This window comes from Meriones unguiculatus, chromosome 1 (assembly GCF_030254825.1).
Source record: "Meriones unguiculatus strain TT.TT164.6M chromosome 1, Bangor_MerUng_6.1, whole genome shotgun sequence".
Lineage (NCBI taxonomy): Eukaryota > Metazoa > Chordata > Mammalia > Rodentia > Muridae > Meriones > Meriones unguiculatus.
This window is the reverse complement of record NC_083349.1, coordinates 174,356,279-174,382,191: the sequence shown is the minus strand read 5'-3', so window position 1 is coordinate 174,382,191 and position 25,913 is coordinate 174,356,279. Positions and strand designations below refer to the sequence as shown.

The window sequence follows — 25,913 nt, the reverse complement described above, 5'->3', positions numbered from 1 at the left end:
CCCTCAAGTGCTCTTACTGAGCCATCTCCCTAGATCCTGCTCTTAAGGAGTTGACTCAGCCATATTATAAGATACTCGTGGTAGTCCAGCATTTTACAGGGCCCGGTATTTGTACCTCCTGTCTATTGCCTTTCTTCTTCCTCTAACCCTTTACCCCTGGCCTTGATTTGTTGCCTGCATTTCTGGCACTAGATCCATACTCCCAACTGCTGGTATTATCCAGGGGTTTTACAACTCTGCTTTCCCTCTTTCTGTTTGATACCAGGGCTAACTAGCCAAGGCCATTTTCCCAAGTCCTCAACTGTTTGGTGGAGCAAACAGTTGCACCTCCCTGACCTTGCTCAGAGGACTGGACACTCCTAGGAGTTAGGGGTGGGTGGGGTTAGGGCTGAAATCCATTTGCACAGACACATTCCTATTTTATGTTCTATTAACAAGTTTACTTTTCAGGCGAATACGTTCCTTTCCACCCTCGGTATTTCACCCTTGGTTTCCTATACAAGAATCTCGTCATAGCTCCTTTTTATAGGTGGAAATATACCCTGAAATTCGAGGCAGTCATTTTTAAGAGCACTGTAAGACCCTTCCTTGTAACTCTTCACTGCCACCTGGCTGCTTGCCTGGAAAGGGGAAATTGGAGTGCTGGCAACATTGTTACTGCAGGCAGAAGGCGTTGTTAGTAGAGGTTCACGAAGGCTCCTCGCAGGCTCAGTAAATAGTTTGGAATCTGAGCAGGCAGGACCTGTAGGACCTGAGGTGGGATTGAGGATACTTTTCTTCCCTGAGAGACACTTCCAGGAGAGCGCCCGCACTCAGCTCACTTGCGTCATTGTGGCAGTCCCACTGCGCTCGCTCATAGAGCACCTGATTTGCGCTGTGTCAGGGCACAGCACCACTTAGCACAGGTAGTTCTGTGGGAGACAGGACATCACACCGAGTTGAAGACTTATAGGACTGCTGTTTTCAGTTCCCCATCCCTCGTGAAAACGGAAAAGCGCAGACCAGAAAGAGGAGCCGGGGGGAAACTCAGACTGCTAGTCTCTGACAAAGAGAGAAACTTCGAGAAAACAGATGGTAGCACTCAGAAAACAGTTGCCAGTGAGCGCAGACGGATAGCCTGGGTTTGCACTCAGCGCGACCTAGAGGGCAGGGCGGTCATGTTCAAGGGGCGGGGGCTCTGGCCATGGCCTGTCTGGGGCGGGCCAGCCGGCGGGGCATTTAAACCGCAGCCGACGCTGGCGGGGACGCGCGCCGGCTCTGCGCCCTCAATTTTCCCAGTTTCGGGTACCGGCTTCGCAAGATGCGGTCTTCCCTGGCTCCGGGTGTCTGGTTCCTCCGTGCCTTCTCTAGGGACAGCTGGTGAGCAGGGCTGGAGAGGGAGGTTGCCGAGACAGTCAGAGACTTGCTTAGGCGGCGGATGTCTCTGCCAGTCCCCGGGGTGGGGGAGGGGGCTCTAGCTCTATCTGGCGGCGCAGGCGTGGAAGGTTAGTAACGCAGACCTATTAATTTTACATTAGCCCAGACTTCTGTATGACCCTTGTGAAGAAGCCAGGAGTCTTCATCCTTTCCCGCTTGCCATTTTGCATCTGCAAACACAGGCGTACAGGCGGGCACCTGTAGAGTGCCTCCAAGTGTTATCTGAGCACTTGGGGGACCCGGACTTGCATGTAGGGAACAGAGGCCAAGGAGCAGTAGACTATAAAGGTAGCCAGGGAGCTTAGGCCCCCTTTTAGTTTATATTTTATTGATTGGATCAGGTAGTAGAGGCCAGAAGTCACTGGTTCTGGGAGCCTGCCTGGGGAGTACTGTTCCAGCCTCAGGGATATCTAGCTAGGGCAGGTCTCTGGGATCAGAGCTGCAGCTGCCCAGCACTGGGTGGTCGCCCTTAAAAGCGTGAGCTGGCATGCAGCGGCTGTCTTCCTGGCCACCATGCCACCCATATGCTGGGAGGAAAGGTTTCAGCCACTCTCCATTAGAGCGTTTGGAGCTGTGTGCTTGGTCTGCGTGGAGATTTAAAATATTTTGTAGTTGCTATCAGTTACAAACTATAAAACTTAACAAAATAGTCAGGTGCTGGCTTCTCTTGAAAAACAGACGGCACAGCATTGCCAAACCTAAATTCTCAAACTAAACTAAGGGTCACCTTTGGATTGGGCAGATACTTAAAGAGAGTGATCAATTTGGCCTGGTTTTAAAAGAGTCTTTTGTTTCCCGTCCTGTCAATCAGGCTAATCATTGTACGCGAAATCCTTTATGTGGTCCTTTTTAAATTCGCAACTATTAAACGGTCTTGTGTTTTCAAAAAGATAAGACTCTCATAAGGATTTGAACATGAGTATGTTAGAGAGTGTATCACCTTCATAATGAAAGAGCTAGAAGATGTCATGATTGGGTAGAAAGAGAACTTAGAGGGAGCGGAGAGTTAGCAGACATGGGTGGCAGCAATGGTTGCATAATATACTTGCTGCCCCTGACTTAATTTTTCCGAGACAGGGTTTCTCTGTGTATCCCTGGCTGTCCTGGACTTTGTAGACCAGGCTGGCCTCGAACTCAGAGAACTCTGCCTGGCTATCAGACTTTAAATTTAAAGGTGATTGAAATGATAAGGTTTTATGCTGTGTATATTTTAACACACTTTTTAAAACATAACACAAATAAACTCATTTATACATTAAGACTCTTGAGACTATCTCAGCAGTGGACATATTTTACATGACTTATCTATTAGTTACCACTTCAGAGAATAAAATAGTTCAATGTCAAGAAAAACTAAAATCAGGATAAATGAGAGGTTAGACTCAGACAACCTGAAGGTATCCTCTCTTCACACCATTGTTTTCCTTATAGACTCCAGGTGTTTTTAATCTCTAAGAAAGGTTTTTGATCACACAATAAAGTGGGTCTCCTTAGATTTAATCTCATTGTTTACTTATGTACAATAAAAGTGTTAGTTAGCCAGGTGGGTCATGTTAAATTTGTGTTGCTGGAAGTTTTCATAAGGAATCTTTTTTTTTTTAATTTAATTTTTAAGGTGTGTGTGTGTGTTTCCTTTGTGTATGTGTGTGGGTAGTGATACGTGTGTGTCTCTGTGGAGGCCGGAGGTCAGCCTCAGGAGCCACCGCTCTTCTTCTTCACTGGGACCCACTACTTCCCAGTCAGCCCACAGACCTTTAGGTCTTGTCTCTGCCTTCTGAGGCCTGGGAGCACAGAGGCAGCCACCGTCTTGCCAGACTGTTAATGTGGGTGCTGAGGATAAAGCTCAGCTTGTGCCTCAAGCACTCTGCTACCTGGGCCACTGCCCCAGTCTTCCATAAGTAGCCTTGCGCTGTTTTATTAAAGTCATTTTACTATTTATTGCCTTGAGAAAACATGCCAAGAAACTGTCTTAACCAGGTTTTACCTGCTATATCTATAGATTTGGTCAAATTCCTTTCTTTAGGTTCCCTAAATATCCTAAGGCTTTTAGACCTCCGAAAAAAACTGAGTGACTTTCTTCTATTTGTAAGACTGGGAACTCAGAAAACTGCTTTTCCTTGGAATGTTCTATTAGCATTTACTCCATGCAGTGAGCATCAGTTCCTTGAAAGGGGCCAATATACTTGATATTAAATAGACGTTGTTGTCGAATACAATAATCAGGCAAGGCCTTGGTTACATAACCAGTTCTTCTAAATGTGCTCTTGTTAAAAAGAAAGAAGAGATTCCTACTGAAACTTTACAAATAACCATATTGCTCTGTAAAACAAGAGGACTCAAGAGTTTCTTCATTCTCCACAGAGTTGAGTAGGAGGCTGCATTTCAGTTTATAAAGAATGCAATGCCTATTAAGTTATTATGTGTTACAGATCACCTAGAGGAAAGGAAAAGGTCTTCCTTGTACTGGCATCCTGAAAATAGAGCCCTATCATAACATTTCAGTTATCAGTGACCGTCACTGGCAGTTCCCTTAATCCTGTATGATCAGTGCTGCTCTTCCACATCTTGGCTTAGTGATCCCTGGAACTCAGCTCCTCAGGAAGAACAGAAGTCTTCCTAACCATCTGCTGCTGTGGGACCTTTGGAAGAATAAGCGTTCAGCTTATGAAAATGAACAAACATGATTTAGAGAGGAAAAACCTTTAGATACAACATACAAAGATTCTGAAATGGGCTGAAGACATGGCTCATTCATTAAGAGCACTGGCTACTGTTCCAGAGGACCCAGGATCTGTTCCCAGCACCCACATGGTAGCTCACAGCCATATGGCACTCCAGTTCCAGGGGCTCTGACATCCTCTGGCCTCCATGGGAACCAGGCAAACAAGTACACAAACAAGCATGCAGGTAAACACTCATACACATTAAATAAAAATAAATACATCCTTAAAGAAATTTGGGACTCATTCACATAATATGCAAAGACTATAAACAACAACCAAAAAAACCAAAAGATAGGTTTGGGATAGGTCCCTAAGTATCTGGTTTGTAGGTAAAGATCAATAGCCTGGGAAGATGCTGTATTTCAAATTAAAGAAAGAGAGTTGCAGTCTATGTAACATTTTAGCTGGTAGCTGAAATCATGGCAGGCAACTCAGTGTGTTGCCATCAGATAACACAACATCAGGACCAGTGGAAATGTGTGGAGAAGCCTCTAATTCTCCCATGCTCAGGAAGCTGAGGCAGGTGGTTGGGAATTCAAGGCCAGTCTGGGCAAGTAGGGGACCCTATCTCAAATAAAAATAGAAAATGGCTGAGCATGTTGCTTAGTGGTAGAGCACTTGCTTAGAACATGCAAGACCCAAGGCTCGGTCCCCAAATACCATGAACAAAAACAAAATGGACAGAAAGGGCATCCAGAAATCTATGCAATTTCTCTTACAAAAATTTCTAAACTATTGGTAAAATGATAGCATTTTATCTATTTGAGTTTGATGTAGAGAAAATTGATTATTTCTTCTGATTTCCCAGTGATTCTAAGTATTGGTTTACCAAGCCATACTAGTTTCAGCACTTCTTTTAAAAAGTGAAAGATCAAATTTAGGTGGTTTCCCAAGAACTCTGTTTTGTTTGTTTGTTTGGTTGGTTGGTTGGTTTTTTTGTTTGTTTTTGGTTATTCCAACAGGGTTTCTTTGTGTAGCCTTGGCTGTCCTTTTGTAGACCAGGCTGGCTTCTAACTCATAGAGATCCACCTGCTTCTGCCTCCTGAGTGCTGGGATTAAAGGCGTGCACCACCATGCCCAGCTCAGGAACCCTAATTTTCAAAACCACTTGAGACAAGTCACCAAGCCTGAGCTTGCTCTGGAAAGATTTTCAACATACTCACTTGCTTCTTTTCAGACTTTCCACTTGAACCTATTACAGTCCAAGGCAGCTCTCACTCCTATCCGTAAAACACACTTATAACCACGCATGGCAAATGTTCTACCATCAAGCTACAGCCTCAGACCAAAGTAGCACATATCAGGGAAAATGAGGGGTGATAAGGGTGAATTGTCTCATGCCAGCGCCTCAGCACAGGAATGCACACAACACAGCCCTCTAAACATACATCGCTTGAGCGTTGTCTTTTCCAAATAAGGTCTCTAGCCCACACTGGCCTTTGAACTGCCTGTGCAGGAAAGGGTGAGCTTGAATTTCTGACCCCACTGCCTTCCCTTACTTAGTGCTGGGATTATATGTGTAAGCCACCTTTTCTGGATTATGTGGTACTGGGGATGGAAGCCCAGGGCCTTGTGTGTGCCAGGCAAGCACACTACCAACGGAACTGCAGCTCCAGTCCCGCTGGCACGCTTCTTCTTAACTGCTAAGCTCTCCAAAGCTCAAGACATGCAGGGCTAGGGATCCTTTTAGCGCTCTGTGCTTCTGAGTTATGAACTTCCTGGAGCCTCCGTTTTCTCATCAGTAGGTAGTTCTAGAAGAGATGTCTGATAGCTCATATAAAGACTCTCAGCTTCTGTGGCTGATAGAGGATCCACAAGAGATGTCTTCCATTTTCCTAAAGAGTGTGAATTCAGATGCTCTGCTGCCCTGAGAACCAACGTTTTAATGAAAAGATGCTATACTGAACTCCGGGGCTCGCAGAGAAAATGAGGACATCACCCTGCCTTCTTGGAATTAGCAGCAGAGCTGGGAAGTGCTGTGCACACAGCAGTCATCAATCTTATTTTTATTTTGTTTTACTTGTTTGCTTTTGTAGCATTACGTGTAGAACCCAGGATCTTGTGTAAGCCAGGCAAGTGCTCTGCTACTGAGCTACGTTCCAGCCCCCGAGTTAGCAATTTTAGAAGTAGCGCTGCATGTACTGAGTGTCAAAGGGTGATGATTCATATATTTAGTGATCAGTTGAATTGATCTTGAAGAAAACTGCCTCCTGTGAGTATATCTGATACCTGAGGTATTAGAGATTAGAGGTACAAATTGCTTGGCATGTAAGTATGCAGTAATGGTGGCTCTCACTGTTAGTGTTACTGAAGATCATTACAGATGTATGTTAGTCCAATGGACATTTCCTGTGCTAAACAAAATATAAGCTGAGGTGGGAACAACAGGATGAGGACTTGTTGTGTGAAAAAAAAAAATGAGAAATGAGCTCCATCACACGTTACTTTCACATGGCCCTAAGGAGAGCATTGAAATAGACGTGAAGATAACAGATAGTCTTGGACTCTTCACCTGTGAAATACGGATAACAGCAGTACCCGCTCCTAAGATTGCTGAGGTTTAAATGGAAGTATCTGGATGCGTGCCAGGCTTGCCGTCAGCCCTAAAGAAGCTTTACTATCCACTGTCATTCTATAAGCTTTTCATACTACTTTGTGCCTGGTATTATTTGTCTTTTTTTTTTTTTTTTTTTTTTTTTTTTAATGAAAGGTTAGTTCCCTCACGAGACATTCTGGTAAAACAAGAGACAGAAAAGCATGTAGCTTGCACAGTATTGAATCGCTGGCAAATGACTACACTGGAGTTGGATCTGTGTTAATCTGACTCCTAAACCTTTGGTCTTCCTGCTGTACTCCTGATGGTCATGTGAGTGGAAAATAAAAAAAAAAAAATTACACTGTCATTTGACTTTAGACAAATCACTTAATCTCTCTGAGACCACATTTCCTTAACTATAAAAGGAAAAAAAGCAATACTTATATCTCAGGGTATTAATGAGATTAAGTGAGAAACTTGATTTTTTTTGTGTATATATGTGTGTGTGTGTTGCTTTTGCTTTTCAATACAGGGTTTCTCTGTGTAGCCTTGGCTGGTCTATAACTTGACTGTAGACCACACTGACCTCAAACTCATAGAAATCTGCCTGCCTCTCCCTCCCCATTGCTGGGGTCAAGCATGCACCCCCTGCCCCCAGCCTGAAAAATATATTTGTAATTGAAATAGAATTATATCACATTCCCTCTTCACTCTTCTTCCTCTAGCTCCTTCCAGCTTCCCTCCCTTGAACCCTTCCCATGCCCCCCCCCCCCCACTCTCAAGTTGATAGCATCTTTATCTTTACAATGTGTGTGTAAATGAAAAGCTTTTTAAAGCACTTAGGCTACTGTAGTTGGGATTTGCTAGGCTGTGAAAATTTCTGTTGTGGAAGGGATTTGGGAGGAGGCCATCACTGAATCATCTTTGAATTGGGCAATCTTTGTCTTTGTACTGGTTATTTGGTTATTCCAGCCAGCAGGAGTATAGCATGGAAGAAAGCAGTTCCTGGAGCGAGGCTCTGAGCAGGTGGCACCAGGTGTGTGGAGGCCGGCAGAATCTGTGGAGTTTCTGCCCAGTAGGCGTTACTCCATTCCTAGTCAGGACTAAGTAGACAGCCAGTCCACAGTATTTCTGAGCCACCAAACACCCATGGTCTCTAGCCCTGGGCCTGCCTGCTTCTTTCCCTTTTGTGCCAATATTGTGAGGGCATGTGGCGGGGGGTGGGGTGGAAAGGGGGTGCAGCTGACAGCATGGCATCTGTCCAGAGAGATGACTTGTGGCCGATGCTTACAGGGCTGGGTGAATTTCCCGAGGCCTTGTAAGGTAGAAAAACTCAGGTCCTTCAGGAGGGAGCAGGGTGAGACAGCAGCTGGATGAGCAGGAATGGGTGTGGAGGGAGAAAGCTTTCACAGGCGGGAGGAGCAGGAGCTGGACTCCCACGCAGTGTGTTCTCCCCATACCTTAATATTCCCATGGAAGCTGGACAAGGCTGACAGACGTGCTGGCTGTGCTGTGGAGTTGGTGAGAAAGACAGAGCAGAAACACACAGACCGAGCGACGCTGCCTGGGTTAGACACTTGTGCACACCCATTGTGTTTGTCAGTCCTTGTGACAGTCTTATGCAGTCACAAGACTTTTATTTTAAAAATAAAAATGGAGGCTTGAGAGGTTAGACCATTTTCTCAAAAGTCACAGTCAGTTAGCAGAACCAGAAATGGAGACTCAGCTTCTTTTGGCGTAAGTCTGATGTCCTTTTCCCTATTCTGTGGCCAGAGGGCTGGAATCAGATCTGAGTCCCGGATAGTGCCTGTCTCTCATCTTATTTTCCTGGTTCCTGCAAAGAGGTACTTGATAAGGGCAGCAGAAAGAACTGCCTAAAGAGAGCTGTGAAAGCCAGCGCTGTCTTGCCCTGAGAAGGAATAATACGAAGGATGCTGGAGTCTGCCCATCTGTCACCTAGCATGTGACCCTGAGGCCCATCCCCCACGTCTTTTATTATTGTAGCTTGCAGCTGCTGCCTTCTGGGCTTCCTCTTTTCTCCCTGATGTTTCCTCTTTCCCTCCTTAAAGGACAGACCTATGTGCCCTCAACCTCCACCATGCTGGATGGTGCTGTGTGACCTGGTCTAGGAGGCAGCAAGTGCCCCAGAGTTGTCTTCATAGTTGGTCAAGACCTTTCTTCAGTCAAGCTATACCAGTACTCTCTGAGGTTAGAGTTAGACAGTCCCAAAGTAACACCCACATAAAGCACAAAAGCTGTCTTAGGCCAGAGAACAGGCCCACAGAAACCCATGCTTCTCGCTCCCTTTTCGTTGGGATTGAGCGTTGGATTAGAAAAATCCAGTGGACATAAGGCTGGACCCCAAGATCCTTCCCAGAGAAGAAATCACTGGCCAGTAGCCACAGGAACTCAGAACTTTCTAGATGAAATATGTGGTTAAGGTGATGATCTTTCTCAGGAAAGAGGAATATATATTTGAGAAGCAAACCAAGTAGGGGATTCCTAAGAGCTCAGAATGGATGGACAGAGTAAGCTGCAGCACTAGGTGTCACTCAGCCAACAGGATAATTGTGAAGGGGGCAAGTTTGTGGGTTTCAGAAGAGCTGGCCAATAGGGGTAGAGTTCCAAAATCAGACCCCGCCCTCATCCAATTGTCACTAGGTTGGTATGATGGTCATGGGGGACCTGGGTGGGCTGTGTCACTGCTTCATTAACAGTGAGGGTGAAAAAAAACAAAACAAAACAAAAAAACAGTGAGGGTGAGGCCTCATGAAGGGTCCCGGAGGGAACCTGCTTCTTAGGACTCCAGCTTTGTGGCCATCATCACATTCCCGTCCATACTACATTTGTTTAGAATACAGACTTTTTCAGAAGTGTGGAACTTTCACCCTAAGTCATTCTCTTCTCTCAGAGCAGATCTAAGACCCAGCCAGAGAAAGAGGAGGAGAGAAAGAGGCCTGGGATTCTATGGGCCTGTTCCCTGATCCAAGAAAGCTCTCTCCTCAGAGACCTTCCCAGCCTGGCCTGGCCCTGCTGGCCCTTGTGTGCTGCAGGCAATGACTCAGGACTCTGCCCTTGGGAATCTGCCCTTGGATGGCCCTTTCCCACTAGGCTATCTCCCAGTGTTGGTGGAGGGCTTGGTGGAGGGTGAGGGTGGTGGCACAGCCAGCATTGATCCTGCTCTGGTTGTTACTGTACCCAGCCCTCTATCCTTTTCAGAACTTGCTGACCCCAGAACAGGCACACCCAAGAACAGGTCACCAGGTTCATTTCCTCAGAGGAAGTGCCAAGGTCAGTTGCAGCCACATCCTGACATTGATCTCCGAGGCTATCCCAGGTTGAAGCAGGGGTGGTGATGATTAGTAACTGAGAGGGTTGAAACCCCCATTGTCTCTAAGTCATGGTCATGGCTATCAGAGTTGTACATCAAAGGAGGATCAGGCAGGGAGCAGGGATGACTGAGGACAGGGGCCTGTTTCCACCTCTCCAGAGATCAGAGGCTGCTCTTGGGGTCTCGCTGGCTTGTTGTGGTGGTGGTAATGAGGGTACTTACAGGTGGGGTTTGTTCATTATTTATTGCTACTTTGGGACACATTGTTCCCTGTTCCTAGCCCCGAATCATTCTTAGTGCAAAGTCTTAATGAAGTTGATAAAGCTATTATCGAGGTCCTGGGAAAGAATAATTTGGATTGTTAGCTAATACTTAAGAGATAGCTAGTCCCTCTCTATCTGACTTGGTTATTCAGTAACCAGCATCTGATGGAGGAGGTGGGACTCTGAGAAGCACCACCTCTTGCTAACAAAGACTTAGAGGGTCATGGGACAGCTAGCCCCATGTGGAGCAGTCTGTGGGCCTTCCCCAACATGTTCCTTGGCCTCTGAACTGCTTGCCCAGTCCAACTCTGAACCAAGGCGGCCATCCCTTACTGCGTGGCTCTGCAAGTTTTCTCTCTGCTCCTCTTGTGGGGTGTCTTGGTTCCAGAGGGAAGAAAGGGCTTGTGAGAAGTGAAACCTGCAGGTCCTGCCCTGCCCATATTCCTCAGCTGTCAGGCCTGTGAGCTTGAGTTCCTTGAAGCCTCAGTCTAGCCCCGCCCTTACCTAACCTACCCCCATGTTGCTTAGGCCCCTTTCAATAACAGCCCTGGGGCCCTTTCCATGAACACCTGATGTGGCCTGAAAGGAGCACTGGCTAGTAGGAGGGAGGCCTGGCTCCAAGAAGGCTGGGTCCCAGCCAGTGTTATGAGCTTAACCTTCTACCCTCTAGAGGCCAGGCAGGAAGCCCCAGAGGAAGCCAGTGTCAGGCTAACACCACACAGCAGAGCCAAGGAACCCTGGCTCTCAAGGATCCCATTTTTCCTGCTAACTTAGGGGTCAGGGTTTTTGTTAGGAGGTTGGCATCTAGGTTGAGCGGGACCCTGAAGGGCTGAAAAAAAAAATCACAGGTCAGAATGCGATCTTCCTGTCCTGAGAAAGATCTTAGCTACTCAGAGTCAGTTTCCTGTGTGGTTGCAGACTCTTTTGCAGCTACCTTCCCCTCCCTAAACAAGGCAGGGTACTAGCAACCCTAGGTCTTTGTGTCCTGAGAGACTCAGGTAGGCATCTTTGAGAGATAGGAAGGGCTGATGGTCTCCAAATTTCTGCCAGGCAAATAAAGGTCCGGAATTCCCCTTGTAAAGCAAGGGCTACATCTACTACTTCCTGTCCTAATCTGAAATAGTACCAGCCATTTTTAAGTGTCCACTGGGTATCAGGAATGCTTTGAGAACTATAACAAACATCTGTCAATAGTTCTGTGAATAAGGTGGAAAAAAGTCCCTTTTGAGGACAGGTTTAGGGAATAAAACTATATTTTGCCTGATTTTTAAGTTCTTACTTTTTTTTTCTCCATGGACATGAGCTTGAAATATATCTAGGGCATCCTGTGAGATAGCCATATATCAGGAAGTAGCCAGCAGGATGGGAAGACACAGGGACCAGCACCAACCTGCAGCAAGGAAGCCCGTGTGGGGCTTCCCTGTGGCTTCACCTGGCTCATATGCAGAGCACCCTCGCCTAGGAAAGCCTGGCCCTTCTTGATGGCTTTTGTCCTTCTCAAGAGATAGCCCAAACTCTCCTTCTTGGCACACAGGACCCTATCTGGCTGGCCTGGGCCCTACCACTTTTGCTTCTGTGCTTGGCTTAGTCTCCTCTTACAGATATCCTAAGCCATGCAGTGTTCCCAAACTGGTATTGTTATTTCACGCCTCTGTGCCTTGCCTGACACTTCTTCCCTGGCACCTGTCCTAGCCCTGGTTGACTTAGCCATGTCCTGCTTGATTTTGAAACCACATCTCCTGGAACTTTTCCTGACAGTACTTCTATCCCACTGGGTTTGGTGTCCCTCCTGTGCTCCTGTGTGGCACAGGCTCCTTGTTTTTACAGAACAGCCCCCCCCCCCCATTCTCTCTGTTTTCCCCACTGACCTGTGAGCTATAGAAGGATCTTTCTTCCCATTTCTCTTGCAATTGTCAGGTCCCTAGAGTGGTGCTTGCAGCATGGGAGGCATATAGGTAGACGCAAGGAAAGTCTTGTTTTTTCCAAGAACGTCTGGATTTTAGAATTGGACATGAGTATGCCTGTTCGCTGCCATGGCTTTTTTTCTACCTACGGTTGGGAGTGACAGGACTCTGGAAGAAAAGGGCATGGAACAGATAAGGACAAACACCTGGGAGCTTGGGTGGGAGAAAGGTGGGCTGGAACGCCCTCTCTGGGAAGCTCCTGGTATCTGGGAGTAAAGGAGTATGGATGTTGGGGGTTGAGGTGAAAGGGAAGGGTTCCAATAGCTGGCTTATCCCTCTAGTCCCTCTTTGGGTCTGTGAAACTTATGAGGCACTTGGCATGGCTGCTGACCATGACATGGCATGTCTTTTGTTGGCCAGTTGTCACTGCTGCACTCTCAGGGGATCCAGTGGGATGTGAGTTCCCTAAGGTCTTTCAGAACCAGGAAGGATCTGACATGTCGTGACTGTGGCCACACAGTAAGAGTCCTGGCACCTCTGCACGGTCAGCCAAGATGAGTGGTCACACAAGCTGAGTTGTGTGGCACTTAAAGGTGGCATCACAGGCACCCAAGGACGAGGATGAGAGTAACATAGGTAGGGCTGATGCTCCCATCCATGTAAAACTGAAGAAGCCAGAAGCAGAAAAGGCTTCCCTGGTAAGTGAGTGGGAGGTGTCACTCAAAGCTGTCTGCTTCTCCCTGGTTTAGGCAACATCTCAGTTAACTATAGTGTTGCAGTTGCCTTCCATCTATTGCTTTTTGCCTAGGCTAGCTATGTGCTCTAAAGTTTCTCAGAGAATTCTAGAAATCCCTGAACTAGGAATCAGCTATATGGCAATTGGCAGACTTGGAAAACTTTGGTGTCACCAAGCTTTTTTATGTCAGTCACTGGGACAGGCAGGTATCTGGAGTAGCCTTGTCTTCCTTGAAGTCCCTAGAGGACCCATGTGACTCACACAGGTGCCTTGGGAACAAGTAGCCAAGGAGGTACTTCGAGATTGGGTCTCATTATGTAGCCCAGGCTGGCCTCAGATTCCCAGTCTTCCTGCCTCAGCCTCTTGAGTGCTGGTACAGCATGTGTGCTCACCACCATCCAAGGTTTAGAAGAAAAAATATAGGACAGTGCAGGGAATAGAAACAGATGCCCAGGAAGGAAACTTAAGTCCAGGGCAAAGTGAGACAAGGCTTGGTAACTCAACTCAATTCAGGCTCTGCAGAAACAACTATTTTACAAGACGTGGCCTGCATTGCTTAACTGCATGCTTCGGGGAAGTGAGTTTGGAGTTTGGAGGCAGATTACCAGATGGGTAGGGCAGGGTGAGCATCCTTGGGTTTGTAGACCCAAGGGAAATGAGAGCTCCAGGGCCTGCTCAGCCTTCTCCCCCACCCTTCTCTCTAATGAGCAGAGGCACTGAGTCGTCTCTTGTCTAACATTTTCTTCCAGGCTGGTTTGTCGGTGGGTTGTAACTCAGGGCTTCAAGCTCACAAATCATGTGTTCTGAGCTGTCCCTCCACCCCCAGTCCCATTCTGAGATCTATTTTCCATATACCTCCTGGTTCCTGGTTGCTGACTGAGCTCAGCTGATTCCTTCCTGGGGAAACAGTGACTCAGCAGGGCACTGCAGGACCCTCCCCAGACCCTTGGGTGGGTGCAGTGGCTGTGTTGCAGTGGAAACTTTGAGAGACTCCTGATCAGACTGCTTTTTCCATCTGGCCGCCACATGAGATAAGAAGCAGGGCGGGAGAGGGCGCATGGCATATGTGAGCCACCGGGGAAAGAATCATTTTTCTGCCCAGTGGAGTTGATTAGCCAGGGACCATGAGGGAGAGGACTCAGGCTTTGTCACCGGCTGTCCCGGCTGAGTCATCTCTTTCTGTAGTCTGGGCTAAGACTGCTAACTTCTAAGTGTGTGTGTGTGGGGGAATATGGATCTCACTCTGCAGACAGAACCCTCTCCCCTTTAATTCCAACCCATGCCAGTCATTGCTGACATTAGGGAAATGATTTTAACTCTCTGTGGATTCCACACACCCAGACACAGAGACACCCTTGCCTCAGTGGGACCCTAGAGAAGATAAGGGGTTGGAAAGAAGGTGGCAGGAGTGTGTGTGTGTGTGTGTGGGAGGGGGGTGCTTTCAACAGAGGTTCTTTGCTCCCAGACACTCCTGGCCTCTGCCCCAGGAACTTGTGCAGAGAACCTGGAGGTGAAGCGCTGGTGGTGCTGAGGCCTGGGGGACACTGCGACTGGGCTTCTGAAGACTGGATGCTCTTCTCTCCTCCAGGTTCCGTGGCTTCATCCTGCTGCTCACCTTCCTCATTTATGCCTGTTATCACATGTCCAGAAAGCCCATCAGCATTGTTAAGGTGAGGAAGCTGGTTGCTAAGGAAGAATGTAGGACATCGTGAGCCTGGCAGACTTGGATGCTGTAGACCTCAGGCAATCCCCTTCCAACTTCCTTTACCCTGGTCATTGGCACTGCTCCTTCCACCTGGCGGACACTCAGTGTTGGTGACTGTTTCCTACAACCCTCCTGCAATGCTTTCCTACATGTTCCTTTTAAGTTGGCCTCCTGTTGGTTAGTGCGGGTGAGCTAAGAAGGAAGAGGCTCCAGGCTCTGCGGATTCCATTTATGAGTCTTATATGGCCACCTACCCTTGTCGGAGGAGGTCCTGGCAGGAAGGAGCATGGACTGTGCTGGCAAGCAGTGATGCTTGTGATTGAGTAGCAGGTTGCTTGCTTCTCCCTGGGTGGAGCAGGTTCCAGGGGATGATATGACCTTTGACCCAGGGTGCCATTGCCTTGCAGAGCCGCCTGCATCAGAACTGCTCAGAGCTGATCAGACCCGATAATGACACCCATGACCTCAATGATACTACCTGGTGCAACTGGAGTCCATTTGGTAAAAACAGGGCACGTGGCTGTCTCTACTCCCTGGTCCCTCCTTGAAAGTGAAAGGGCGCTTCCTGTGGGGGCAGCTGCCCAGCCAGCTAGCTTTCTGTCTTTCCTATGTGCTTTCAGACAAAGATGACTACAAGGAGTTACTGGGAGCTGTGGACAATGCCTTCCTAGTGGCTTATGCCATTGGCATGTTTATTAGGTAAGAGAAAGGCAGAGCCTGGGCCCACTGGGGGTGCTGGAGGGGTGGGTGCTTCATAACTGCTGTTTCTCCTGACTGACCTGGGGGCTGCAGCTAAAAGTAAGAAAGCTGATTGTGCCTCCACATGGGACTGAGGCTAAGGCCTCCACCCACCCAGGCAATTCCTTCTTCCTTTTCTGTGGTCACCAAACTCTTCCTCCCCACTGCTGGTGGTGGACTCCTGCTAGTAGCAGCCCTTTTCCCATGAAGCTTCTTGGATACTCCATTTAAGGAAGCTTTGGTGGGTATGGTCAGGGTCCTCAAAGCACAGCCCTGGACATGTAGATTCCCGAGGAGAGCTTACCTAGCACTGTCTAGGTAAGCTGTCTAGGGGTCTCTCCTGGCAAACACAGAGCTTGCTGCCAAGAATCGCAGATGGACAAGGCAGGGGTGTGGCCTTCAGGGAGCTCACCATCTAGAGTAGAAGGACCCTTGGCTTAGCAGCTAGTTGGAAATTGCTGAAGTGTTGGGTAGCATGGGGTGTAAGCTGGGATGGAAGACAAGAAGTTAAGGAAGGCATTGGAGGAGATGAGCCTTGAAATGTAAAGAGCCACGGGCATTGACAGTGGGAAAAGACACCCAGGCTGGAGGCACCAGTGAGCACAGGTAGGGAACAGTCTGGAGTGTAGGTGGAAATGATCACAGGGTTCCCTGGGAAGCTGCGGCAGAAGACAGGGCTAAAGGATAAGGTCAATTGCAGAGGGATCGCTCCAGACTGTAGAATGGGAGAACCATGGGAGGAGTTTAGCTCTTTGCGAAGGAGAAGCTGAGGAAGGCTTGAAGCAGACAGGGCAGGTTACAGCAAGCATGACAGCCGCCTAAGCTGCTGAACTTGGGGACAGCGGTGTTTCAGAGGTTTCCACGATGAGAGGAGGGAGAATTTAGAATTTAGAGTGTTGAGTTTCCATTGCTTTAGGGACACCGGTGTAAAGGTATCCAAAAGGCTATCTGAATATGACCCTGCAGCAAAAAGGGATACATGGGGACCGAACTCATGCAGTTGGAGATGTTTCACATATCATGGTAGTTAGAAGCATGAAGTTGATGCAAGAGACTGGGCTTAATGAAAACAAGTGACAAGGAGTGGTCAGCCAGCAGGGAGGGACATGGGCAACAGAATTCTCAGAGTAGTGCCAGGTAAAGCAGGAGAGTCCTGAAAGTGAGGGCCAGGGTCAGTCTCGGAATGCAGCAAGACACAGATCATTGCTGGTCGCCACTGGCTTCAGCAATACGGGATGGGAGAGGGAGGCGGTAGGGTGGACAGAGCATTAACTGGGAGTTCACCCCTGTCTTTTTCTCTAGTGGAATATTTGGGGAGCGGCTGCCCCTTCGTTACTACCTTTCAGCTGGAATGGTGCTAAGCGGCCTGTTCACCTCCCTGTTTGGCCTAGGGTACTTCTGGAATATCCATATGCTCTGGTACTTTGTGCTTATCCAGGTATGAGCCTCTCTGGCTTGGGCCTTTGTTCCCCTCAGAGGTCCCTAGCCATCCGCAGGTCACAGCAGACACGAACTTGTTCTCCTTGTTCTAGTCTCAGGTCCCTTCTGTCACCTACTCAGGATCCTGTTCCCCCCCTCAGAGTCCCATGTGACTGGCTCAGAGTGCCTTCCTTGGGTACCACACTGAAGCTGCATGAGAAATTTGGTCTCAGCTCACATGACCTTGGGCTAGGAAAAGCCAGTTTGTGACATTGTGTGTGGACATGCAAGTGAGGGAAAGGCATGGTTTGCAGTGTAGGTGTGGAGGACTCCTGAGCCATGACATTGAGCCTCCTGGACCAAGGGTGCTTGAGCTCACTCCTATCTCCCTTCTACAGATCTGCAATGGACTTGTTCAGACTACAGGCTGGCCGTCCGTGGTGACCTGTGTTGGCAACTGGTTTGGGAAGGGAAAGTGAGTGTGATGAGGGAGTGGGACTGACCCTGATCGGGGGCACAGGGTGGTGGGGGTTCCGGGGTACTTTCAGGAAAAAAGATTAAAACTGTGTCTTCTTTCTGGGTCTCGTCCACTGAGAAGAAATGTCTCTGGGGCTAAAGGATAGTGCTGTTTCTCTCATCTTTAGGATTTAGCCCATTCAGCAAGCAGCTTAGGTATACTTTCCATAACATGGTGAAATTCTATTTTTTGACGGAATGTGAAAGGGCTCCACAACTCTGTTTTCTTAGACTGGGTTTGTGGGATTGGGGATTTAGCTCAGTGGTAGAATGCTTGCCTAGCAAGCACAAGGCCCTGGGTTCAGTCCTCAGCTATGGGGGAAAAAAAGACAGAAGAACAAAAAGGTTGCCTCAGTTTCTCACCTTCAGCACTGCTGGTCTGAGCTGTTCAAGTTTTGCTCTGGGGGCTGCCCCACACACTGTTTTTTCAGTAGGCATGGTATCTCCCCGCTAGGTACCAAGAGCGAAACCCAGGTTATGGCCATTGATCTCCAGATGTTTTCAGATGTCCGCTGAGGGGCGGAGTCATCCCCAGTTGAAGACTACCGTTTAGAGTCATTCTGGTGGGGATCAAAAGAGAGGAATGGGAGGTGATTTCTCCGTGGTCAGAGTTCCATTTGTGCTTGCCCTGGGGGCTGGCTGAAGCAGCGGAACCCCACACAGTGCTATCAATCGGCTGCTTGACCACAGTTGAGGCTCTCCTGCACTATCTTTAGGGGCTCTGAGGATCTCAGTTGTGGATTCCTCCTGGCGGCTAGAGGCAGGCAGCCTTTTGAGCTTGGCTGGGCCTGTTTTGTTGTTTTGTTTTGTCGTTTTTTCCATTTTTATCCCCTTTACTTCTCTTCAGGCGGGGATTCATCATGGGCATCTGGAATTCCCACACGTCTGTGGGCAACATTCTGGGCTCCCTGATCGCTGGAGTCTGGGTGAACCAGCAGTGGGGCCTGTCCTTTATCGTACCTGGCATTATCACTGCTGTCATGGGCATCGTCACCTTCCTCTTTCTTATTGAATGTGAGTGAACCCTTCCCATCCCCGTGCCCTAACGTGTTTATGGGAGGAAGCAGCTGGACATTCTGCGAGTGTTGCTGCTCAGGCTATTGGGTGACTAGCTTTGTGACCCTAAAACTGTTTTGTTTTGTTTTTTCATCTGTAAAGTGATGGTAGTACTTGCTCTGTAGGTTTTCTGAAGGTGTGAGGGGGACAATGTAGTTTCAGTGTTTTGTCTGTAGCATGTGCTCTGTTAAAGGACTGTGCCTCTTAGATTCAGTGCAGACAGCTACTGTTTTGTTTTTGTTTTTGTTTTTGTTTTCCTATTCCCTGACAGCTCTGTGTTGGCAAGACTGGTGTTATCATTACTATTCCTTGAGGAAGTCATGACCCCATTCCTACAAGAGTCAAACAGGCCTAGAAAACCTTCTCCCTAAATGCTGGGGACCACATGGGCCGTGCAGGGCCAACTCTGCACTAGCTTAGACCCACTGTAATTGGGTTGACTATTGGCAAACTTCTCAGAAAGGTATTTGTTTCTCCCCCCAGATCCAGAAGACGTGGACTGCACCCCTCCTCAGCACCATGTGAGTTTGCCATCCCAGCCCTCCTCCTGCCCTCCTCTCTACATCGCAGAGATGTAGAGGGCCCCCTGGGAGGGCTAAGAGTTGGAGAAGAGAGCTGTGACCGTCTAGTGACTTCACAGACCCAGTGCTGGGCTCTAAACACCCCACAACCTGCTAGGCCTGCCAGCCCAAGAGAAAAACATACACCTCCCCCAGCATGGCTGTCTCCTACTTCTCACCAGGGCTGTCCTTCCCATTAGAGAAGGCTGGTACCTGGCCCTGCCCTCAAGAAGGGATCATGTCCTTTGCTTAGGGTGACCTGGAGAAAGAACAGGACAACCTGGAAGATCCTGTGAATGGTCCCTACACCAGCAGGGACAGTAGCGTGGACATCGCAGCCAGCTCCTCCAAGGAACACGGCCCTGAGCCTGAAGCCATCAGTTTCTTGGGAGCACTCAAAATCCCGGTGAGATGTTTGTGGAATGAAGGAGAGAGTCTCTAGAGTTTTCCATTAGATACTAGGGGATGGGATGCTATGGGTAGAATCTCTATAGGTTATCTTGACATGACGTGCAGTATTAGGCACATTGCTGCCATTAGGATAGGGTGTATATTTGAGGTTGCAATGTTGGGGGTTGATGACAGTCATGGGGTAGTGCTATCTGTGGGGCCTCCGCTGGACTGGGGATTTCTCAAGTCCCTTTCCATTGTGCCCTTTCTTGTGCTTCCCAGGGTGTGATCGAGTTCTCTTTATGTCTACTCTTCGCCAAGTTGGTCAGCTATACCTTTCTCTACTGGCTGCCCTTGTACATCTTCAATGTGGGTAAGTCCAAGGGGAGAAGAGCTGAGAAAAAGGATCTCCAAGGAGGCCCAGGCCACTGCTGGTGCAGGGAGAACGCCATACCTGGGTTTGCTTCCAGCACACAGTCAGGCCCGAGCCCTATGCACTGTCCCTAGCCACGTGCCCCCTTGGATCTGACTTGGGACTTAGGAGTGCAGAGTTCTGTCATGTAGTCCTATTTTCTCCAGCTTGAGTGTGGGCTGCTTGGCTCAAAGGTGGGTAGCGGTCTGCCTTGAGTACCTCTAATTCAAGGAAGAGGCTGTGTGAGCTTCCCTACTCCATGGACTCCAAGGATCTTCCAGGAGCATCATGGGAGGGATCTTTGTATTGGGGTCTTCTGGACCACACTGAGGGAGCTGCCCCAATGCAATGGCTCCTTTCCACTGCTCTTACCTAAGGATATAAAGGTGAAAAGAAATCACTGTTGCTTGAAAGGGTCTCTGGTTTGCCAGTGATGGGGTAACCTACCAAAAGCAACATGCTCTACTTGCCTGACCTCCAGGGTTCTGAGAGCCCCTCCCCTCACCCACGACCTTTTGCCCAGAACTGCTTTACTCTTTCCTGGCTCTGGAAAAAGACAATGGCTGTCCTGCCACATACACACATGTACTCTGAATGGGAGCTCAGGAAACCATGGGGATTAGTCATGACCAGGTCTCAAGCTGTGGCTTGCCCCATAGCTCTGCACGAGGGGCCCCTCTCTCTGAACTGGCAGGGTACCAGGGCAATTTCAAAGGCATTGTGACCCTTTGTTTTGTGGCTTTGATGCTGACTTCAGAGTATGAATCAGCCTTGAGGGTGGAGTTACAAGCTTCTGGATGTTCCCCTTTTCTAAGCCCAGGATCCCCATATTCCTTGCACAGAAGGTCTCCTTCTATGGCTGTGGGCCTTAGCACAGACCTAAGTTGACCTGCCTAGGAAGAACCCCTGTGGAGCTTGCTTCTAGGTTAGGAGCGGATCAAGAAAATGGCTGTTTGGGCCAATGCTCAGTCAGAACCATTATACTCCAGGAAAAAGAGTTAGAGGTACTGTCGTGGGTCAGGTACCAGGCTTGCAGGAGAGGTCTTGCACTGAAAGGTCTAGGCCATCCTTCAGAGAAAGAGAACAGTTTAAGACTTGGGGCCTGAAAGGTATATCCTAAGCTGCTTCAGACCATGGGCTCTCAGCTTCTTCCTTAGGCTGAACCAATGTCCCACAGGGACTCTTCTGGCCATGGTATTCAGGAGCTTTGTCCTGAACCTCCCTGAGTCTCTGATTATGGTTTTGTGTTTTCCATAGCTCACTTCAGTGCCAAGGAGGCTGGGGACCTATCCACACTCTTCGATGTTGGTGGCATCATAGGTGAGACCCTGTCCTTGTGTCCTGGCAGGCTGTCTTCCCTGTTTGCTTCTATGCAGAGGCACAGAAAGAAGGGACAGCAGGCCATGTTCTGGGCAGTGGCTCCAGAGAAGAAAGGCATACTGGTGTATCCTCATTTCTGTTCCTGCTAGGCTGGGTGGGCCTACGAGACACAATCATGGTGCTTTGGTTTCCTGGCGTAATGGGTGCAGGGGAAGGCTATAGAGGGAGGTAGTCTTCCTTAATGCCAGGCCAGCAGTGGGCAGGGCGATGAGACAAAACTAGGTGTCAGATGAGGAGCAGCATGGTAGTGTCAGGGACAGCGTGTGAGTGCGCTTGTGTTCCAGGTGGCATCATGGCAGGGCTCATCAGCGACTACACCAATGGCAGGGCCACCACTTGCTGCATCATGCTGATCTTGGCTGCTCCCATGGTGGGTATAATCTCAGCGTGCACATGCCTGTGAGCAGGTGTGTGGGGCCTCGTATCTGTGTCTTCATCTCTACACTTACATACATGGCTGTCTCTTAGTACATGTGTTATGTGTCTTCCTTGGTATGTGCAGAGAAAGAGAAGCAGAGTGAGCAGAGGACCAGGCTCTGTGAAAAGAGACTGGGACTGATAATTCTGGAATGGGATTAGTGATTGTCTAGCCTTGGCAGAGAGGAGGATATCAGCTGCTACATGTTTTGATCAAGGATCAATAAGGAGATTGAGGGTAGACACGAGAAGACGTTTGGGGAAAGGAGAAATTACAGAGCCCTACCAGGTGGTACATGCCTGTAATCCCTGCACTTGGGAGGCAGAGGCAGGGGGAATCAGGAGTTCAAGGTCTTCCCTCAGCTACAGAGTGAGTTTCAGGGCAGCCTGTGTTGCACGGTACTCATTTCAAAACCAACCAACCAACAAAAAACCAAAACCAAAAATGATACTAGAGAGTACCATAGTTAGACCATCCATTTCTGAGACATTTAGAAGACCTGAGAAGACCAGATATACAAGGCAGGAAGAGTGATATGTGGCATTCTAGAGCAGGCGGGGCCCTGCTCACACTAGTAGGCCTCCTAGCCTAGCAAGAGAAAAACATCTCCTTCTTCCTTCAGATGTTCCTGTACAACTACATTGGCCAGAATGGGATAACCAGCTCCATAGGTGAGGAGGTGGAGTGAATCCCCCTGCTTCCCCGAGTTTCTGGAACTCCATGAAGCGGGTGTGGGGCCAGGGGTGGGGAGTGTTGCTTACTCTGAACTTGGGGTTGCACACAGCCCCTCATCTCTAATCATATCATCTCTTCTGTCTTCCCAGTGATGTTAATTATCTGTGGGATCCTGGTCAACGGCCCTTACGCACTCATCACCACAGCAGTCTCGGCTGATCTGGTGAGTGGGTCACTCCTGGGTACCAGGCTGGTCTGAGGGCTTGGTCAGGGGCTCTGTCTACAAGGCCATTTCCCCGTCTTCCTTTCACATCTGTTGTCCCACAGAACCACCATGGGCTCTTTCCTTTAACCCCAGGGCTCTACCACCACCCTCCTCAAGTTAGCTCTTATCCAGTGGTTCTGCTTAACTCGGGCTGTCCCACTCTGTCTCCCCAGGGCACACATGAGAGCCTGAAGGGTAACGCCAAGGCCCTCTCCACTGTCACGGCCATCATCGACGGCACCGGCTCCATAGGTTTGTTACTGGCAGCTGAGCCCCAGCCTTATCTCGGACCCCCCAGGTGCACTGCCCAAGGTGGTCCGGGAATGTATACATACTGTTTTCATGAGATGGTTCTGTATAGGTGCGGCTCTGGGGCCCCTGCTGGCTGGGCTCATTTCTCCCACGGGCTGGAACAATGTCTTCTACATGCTCATCTCTGCCGACGTCCTGGCTTGCTTGGTAAGAGTTCTCGGGGGTTCGTAGTTGTCAGTTGGGAAATGCCTTAGGTCTACCATCTGGAACTCTGGCATCAAACACTGGGGCTCTGTGGGATGGTGAGAAGGAGCTGCCCTTTGCTCAGAATTGCTTGCTCCCGTGGGGAGCAGTGTGCTGGGAAACTTCTCAACCACCTGGCCCAGCGGTCAGCTGAGCCTGGAAGCTCACGGTATCTTCCCTTCCCTCTCCACCCTCAACTCCCCACAGCTCCTCTGCAGGTTGGTGTACAAAGAGATCCTGGCCTGGAAGACAGCCCGGAGCAGAAGCAGCGGGTGAGTTTCCTGGTGGTGGAAGCCCTGCTCCTAACCTCACTTCTAGAAATCTCCCCGGTGCTCACTTACTCTATATTCAGTCTGTGCTGGTCTACCCTGGGCCTCAGGGACACCAAAGCAGCACCCCCAACCTTTGATGTGGTGCTGGACCCCCCCCCCCCACTTGAGAACTGCTAACCTTGCCTCTGTTGTCCCTGTGTGTCTCCATAGCTCTAGTCTGGCCCTAACCCACCCGCGATAGTATTTTCCTCAAGTCCCATGACTTTTGTGAGTATTTTCAAGTATGACTAATAAGCCATCAGAATGCGGGCTGCATGTCAATCCTCTTCTCTCCTGGATTTGATTCTCCCATCCCCCCAGCTTTCTCTGTTTCCTTGGGAGCCATACCTGGAGATTCAAGCTAGTAAAAGCATGGTGCTTGGGAAATGGTCCTCAGGGGAGCTGAGTGGCTGCAGAGGGCTTTGGACACGCCTGTAGGGCAAAGGGGCCAGAGATCCAGAATCGTTTCTTCCCTGAACTGAGGCTGAGCTGCAGATGCCTCCTGAATGTCAGAAATCAAAGTCACCTGGCCCCTCTGCCTGGGCTGTGCAGAGAAGGGCAACTACCAATCAAAGCCTCTGGGACATACTGCAGTCAGTGGTTAGTCCTGGTGTCCAGCGGTGGCGGGTCAGAGGTCAGAGGCTCAGGCGCTGGTGATTGGGCAACTGTCCCTGGGGCCTTGCTGGCTCTCCTGGCAGAAGTACCTTACTAAGAAAAAGAGCTGGCGAAGCCTGGACCTGGGCTGGATGGCAAATGTGAAGACCCACCCCCTGGGGTCACGGTAACCCACACAGTGTCTGGGGAAGCACTTCCACTTTAAGAAGGCATCACGCAAGGAGAAAAGCTGAAAGCAGGAAGTGGTACTGCAAGTGGAGGCATCCACAGGGTCCGCCCTGTACTGCTTTGTCCTGGAGGACCAGAGCAGGGGACTGGGCAGCATGATTTTTCCCTTTTACCTACATTTTCCTGGCTAGGCTTGAAGGGAACCTGGAAGAAGAAGAAAAGCAGAAAGGGAGAAAAAAACAAAACAACAAAACAAACAAAAAAACCCAAGTATGTTGTGAGTTGTAGAGGCAGGGCACTCTAGCTTAACAGCCACCGTGAGAGGCAGGTATTCTCATTTGAAGGAAGGAGCCAGCCCTGGCAGAACCTAAAACTGAACAGAGGTCTGTGGGGGTAGCTTGCCTTTCTGGCCTCTGCAGCTCCCCCAGGCTGGTTCTTGGTTTCTTTTCTTTTTTTTTTTTTTTTTTTTCTGGAAGGCCCATTAAGAAATGTGCAGTGATTTACTGGAGCAGGGAGCACTCTCGGCTGAGAACCTGATGTCCCTGGACGTTCTTGGTTTCTCTGCACACTCACCTCTCAGACCTTGGTGAACTCCTCACTCTCTGCATCGCTGAACATAATGGGGATGTTTTCCTCAAGTGCCTGGTAGGGTTGGTCTGAGGCTGAGAGAAGATGAGATAGGGAGCGATGCTTTTTGTAAAGTGGCCAAATGCGGCAGAAACACTTTGTCTTCCATATTATTCTGGCTTGTTAGTGCCTGCCCAACAAGTAAACAGGAGCCCTAATTACAGTGGACGCGAAAGGCAGAAGCTTAAGTTGTGGCTTACTTTCTCCTCCATCTCATCTCTCCTGTTCATGCAGGTATAAACAAATATGACGCCTCAATTGGAAGAGCAGCATGGAGGGTCCCTGCTGCGTACCCAAAGTCTCCCTATGTGCAAGAAAATGGAAACTTCCATCACAGGGTGAGGCAAAGCCTCTTGATCTAACCAATCCAGCCCAAACCCACACTGCCACGAAGGGTACGGAAGACTCTCTGGGAAGGGACTGTTGAGCAGCAAGCATGGGAAACTGGAGGACTTAAGGCCTGAGCTCTGGGAGCTGCAATCAGAAGGGATGGGGCTGAAAGGGAAAGGGGAGGACGTTCAGACTCTTGATTTCAAGCAAGAGCCAAGGCCTGGGAAAGGCACGTCTCTCCTTCCCATGTCCACTTAAAACCTCTGTAATCGGCCTGTGCCTGCGAGGGATTTCACCTTGTTTCAAAGGTGCCGGGCCTCTCTCTGTCCCTTTGTCCATGAACCAGTCTTCTTTATGTATTTCCCCAAGTAGGACCCTCTTGCCCTCTCCTCTGTTTGATTCTGTTGGTAACTCAGCCACTCTGACGCACGGGCAGTGCTTGGATGGGGTAAGGGAACAGTCATGGGTACCGACTGGAGGACAAACTCACTCTTTGGCTCCTGAGCATGCCCACCCTCAGAATCCAGTACCTCCCTCACCTCACCCTGAATATGCCTCCGTGGATGAAGACACTGGAGCGTGTGCTATGAAGACTGAGGGGTGTCGTGTGCAACTGAAAATACCAGTGTTTTAACCACCTGGTGCTCACTGCATGGCAGCTCTCCCATAAGAACGAACAGGAAGTGGATACAGAGGACTGAAGCCTGAACGTGGGTGCCGAGTGTAGAAGGGATGAGGCTACCGCTTGAAACATCTGAGTGACTGTTGCTCAGCAGTTGCTTGGAGCTGTCCTGCAGCCACCTCTGCCACAGGTTCTGATGCAGGAGCTCCTTCCACTCTGAGTGGATATGCCAGGCTGACTCCTGGCATTTCCGCCTGACCTCTCAGCTGCCTGTCAGCACCAATACAGATGTCCTTTGCCAA

General features: G+C 49.2%; 1 protein-coding gene across 2 annotated transcripts; it reads left to right on the top strand.

Moving 5' to 3' along the window:
• The first annotated feature begins 1,189 nt into the window (after positions 1-1,189).
• Slc37a2 (solute carrier family 37 member 2) lies at positions 1,190-25,913 on the top strand. 2 transcript variants are annotated; one of them, XM_021638661.2, is made up of 19 exons: positions 1,190-1,359; positions 14,498-14,579; positions 15,022-15,115; positions 15,235-15,313; positions 16,655-16,790; positions 17,170-17,246; positions 18,135-18,301; positions 18,827-18,864; positions 19,157-19,309; positions 19,576-19,666; positions 20,963-21,025; positions 21,370-21,455; positions 22,126-22,174; positions 22,328-22,401; positions 22,617-22,695; positions 22,805-22,902; positions 23,146-23,210; positions 23,421-23,477; positions 24,894-25,913. In XM_021638661.2, the coding sequence occupies exons 1-18, from the start codon at positions 1,301-1,303 to the stop codon at positions 23,449-23,451; spliced, it is 1,521 nt and encodes a 506-aa protein (XP_021494336.1). In that variant the 5' UTR covers positions 1,190-1,300; the 3' UTR covers positions 23,452-23,477; positions 24,894-25,913. The 2 variants fall into 2 exon arrangements, with proteins under 2 accessions (XP_021494336.1, XP_021494337.1); XM_021638662.2 differs by lacking the exon at positions 23,421-23,477 and having other exon boundaries at positions 1,193-1,359.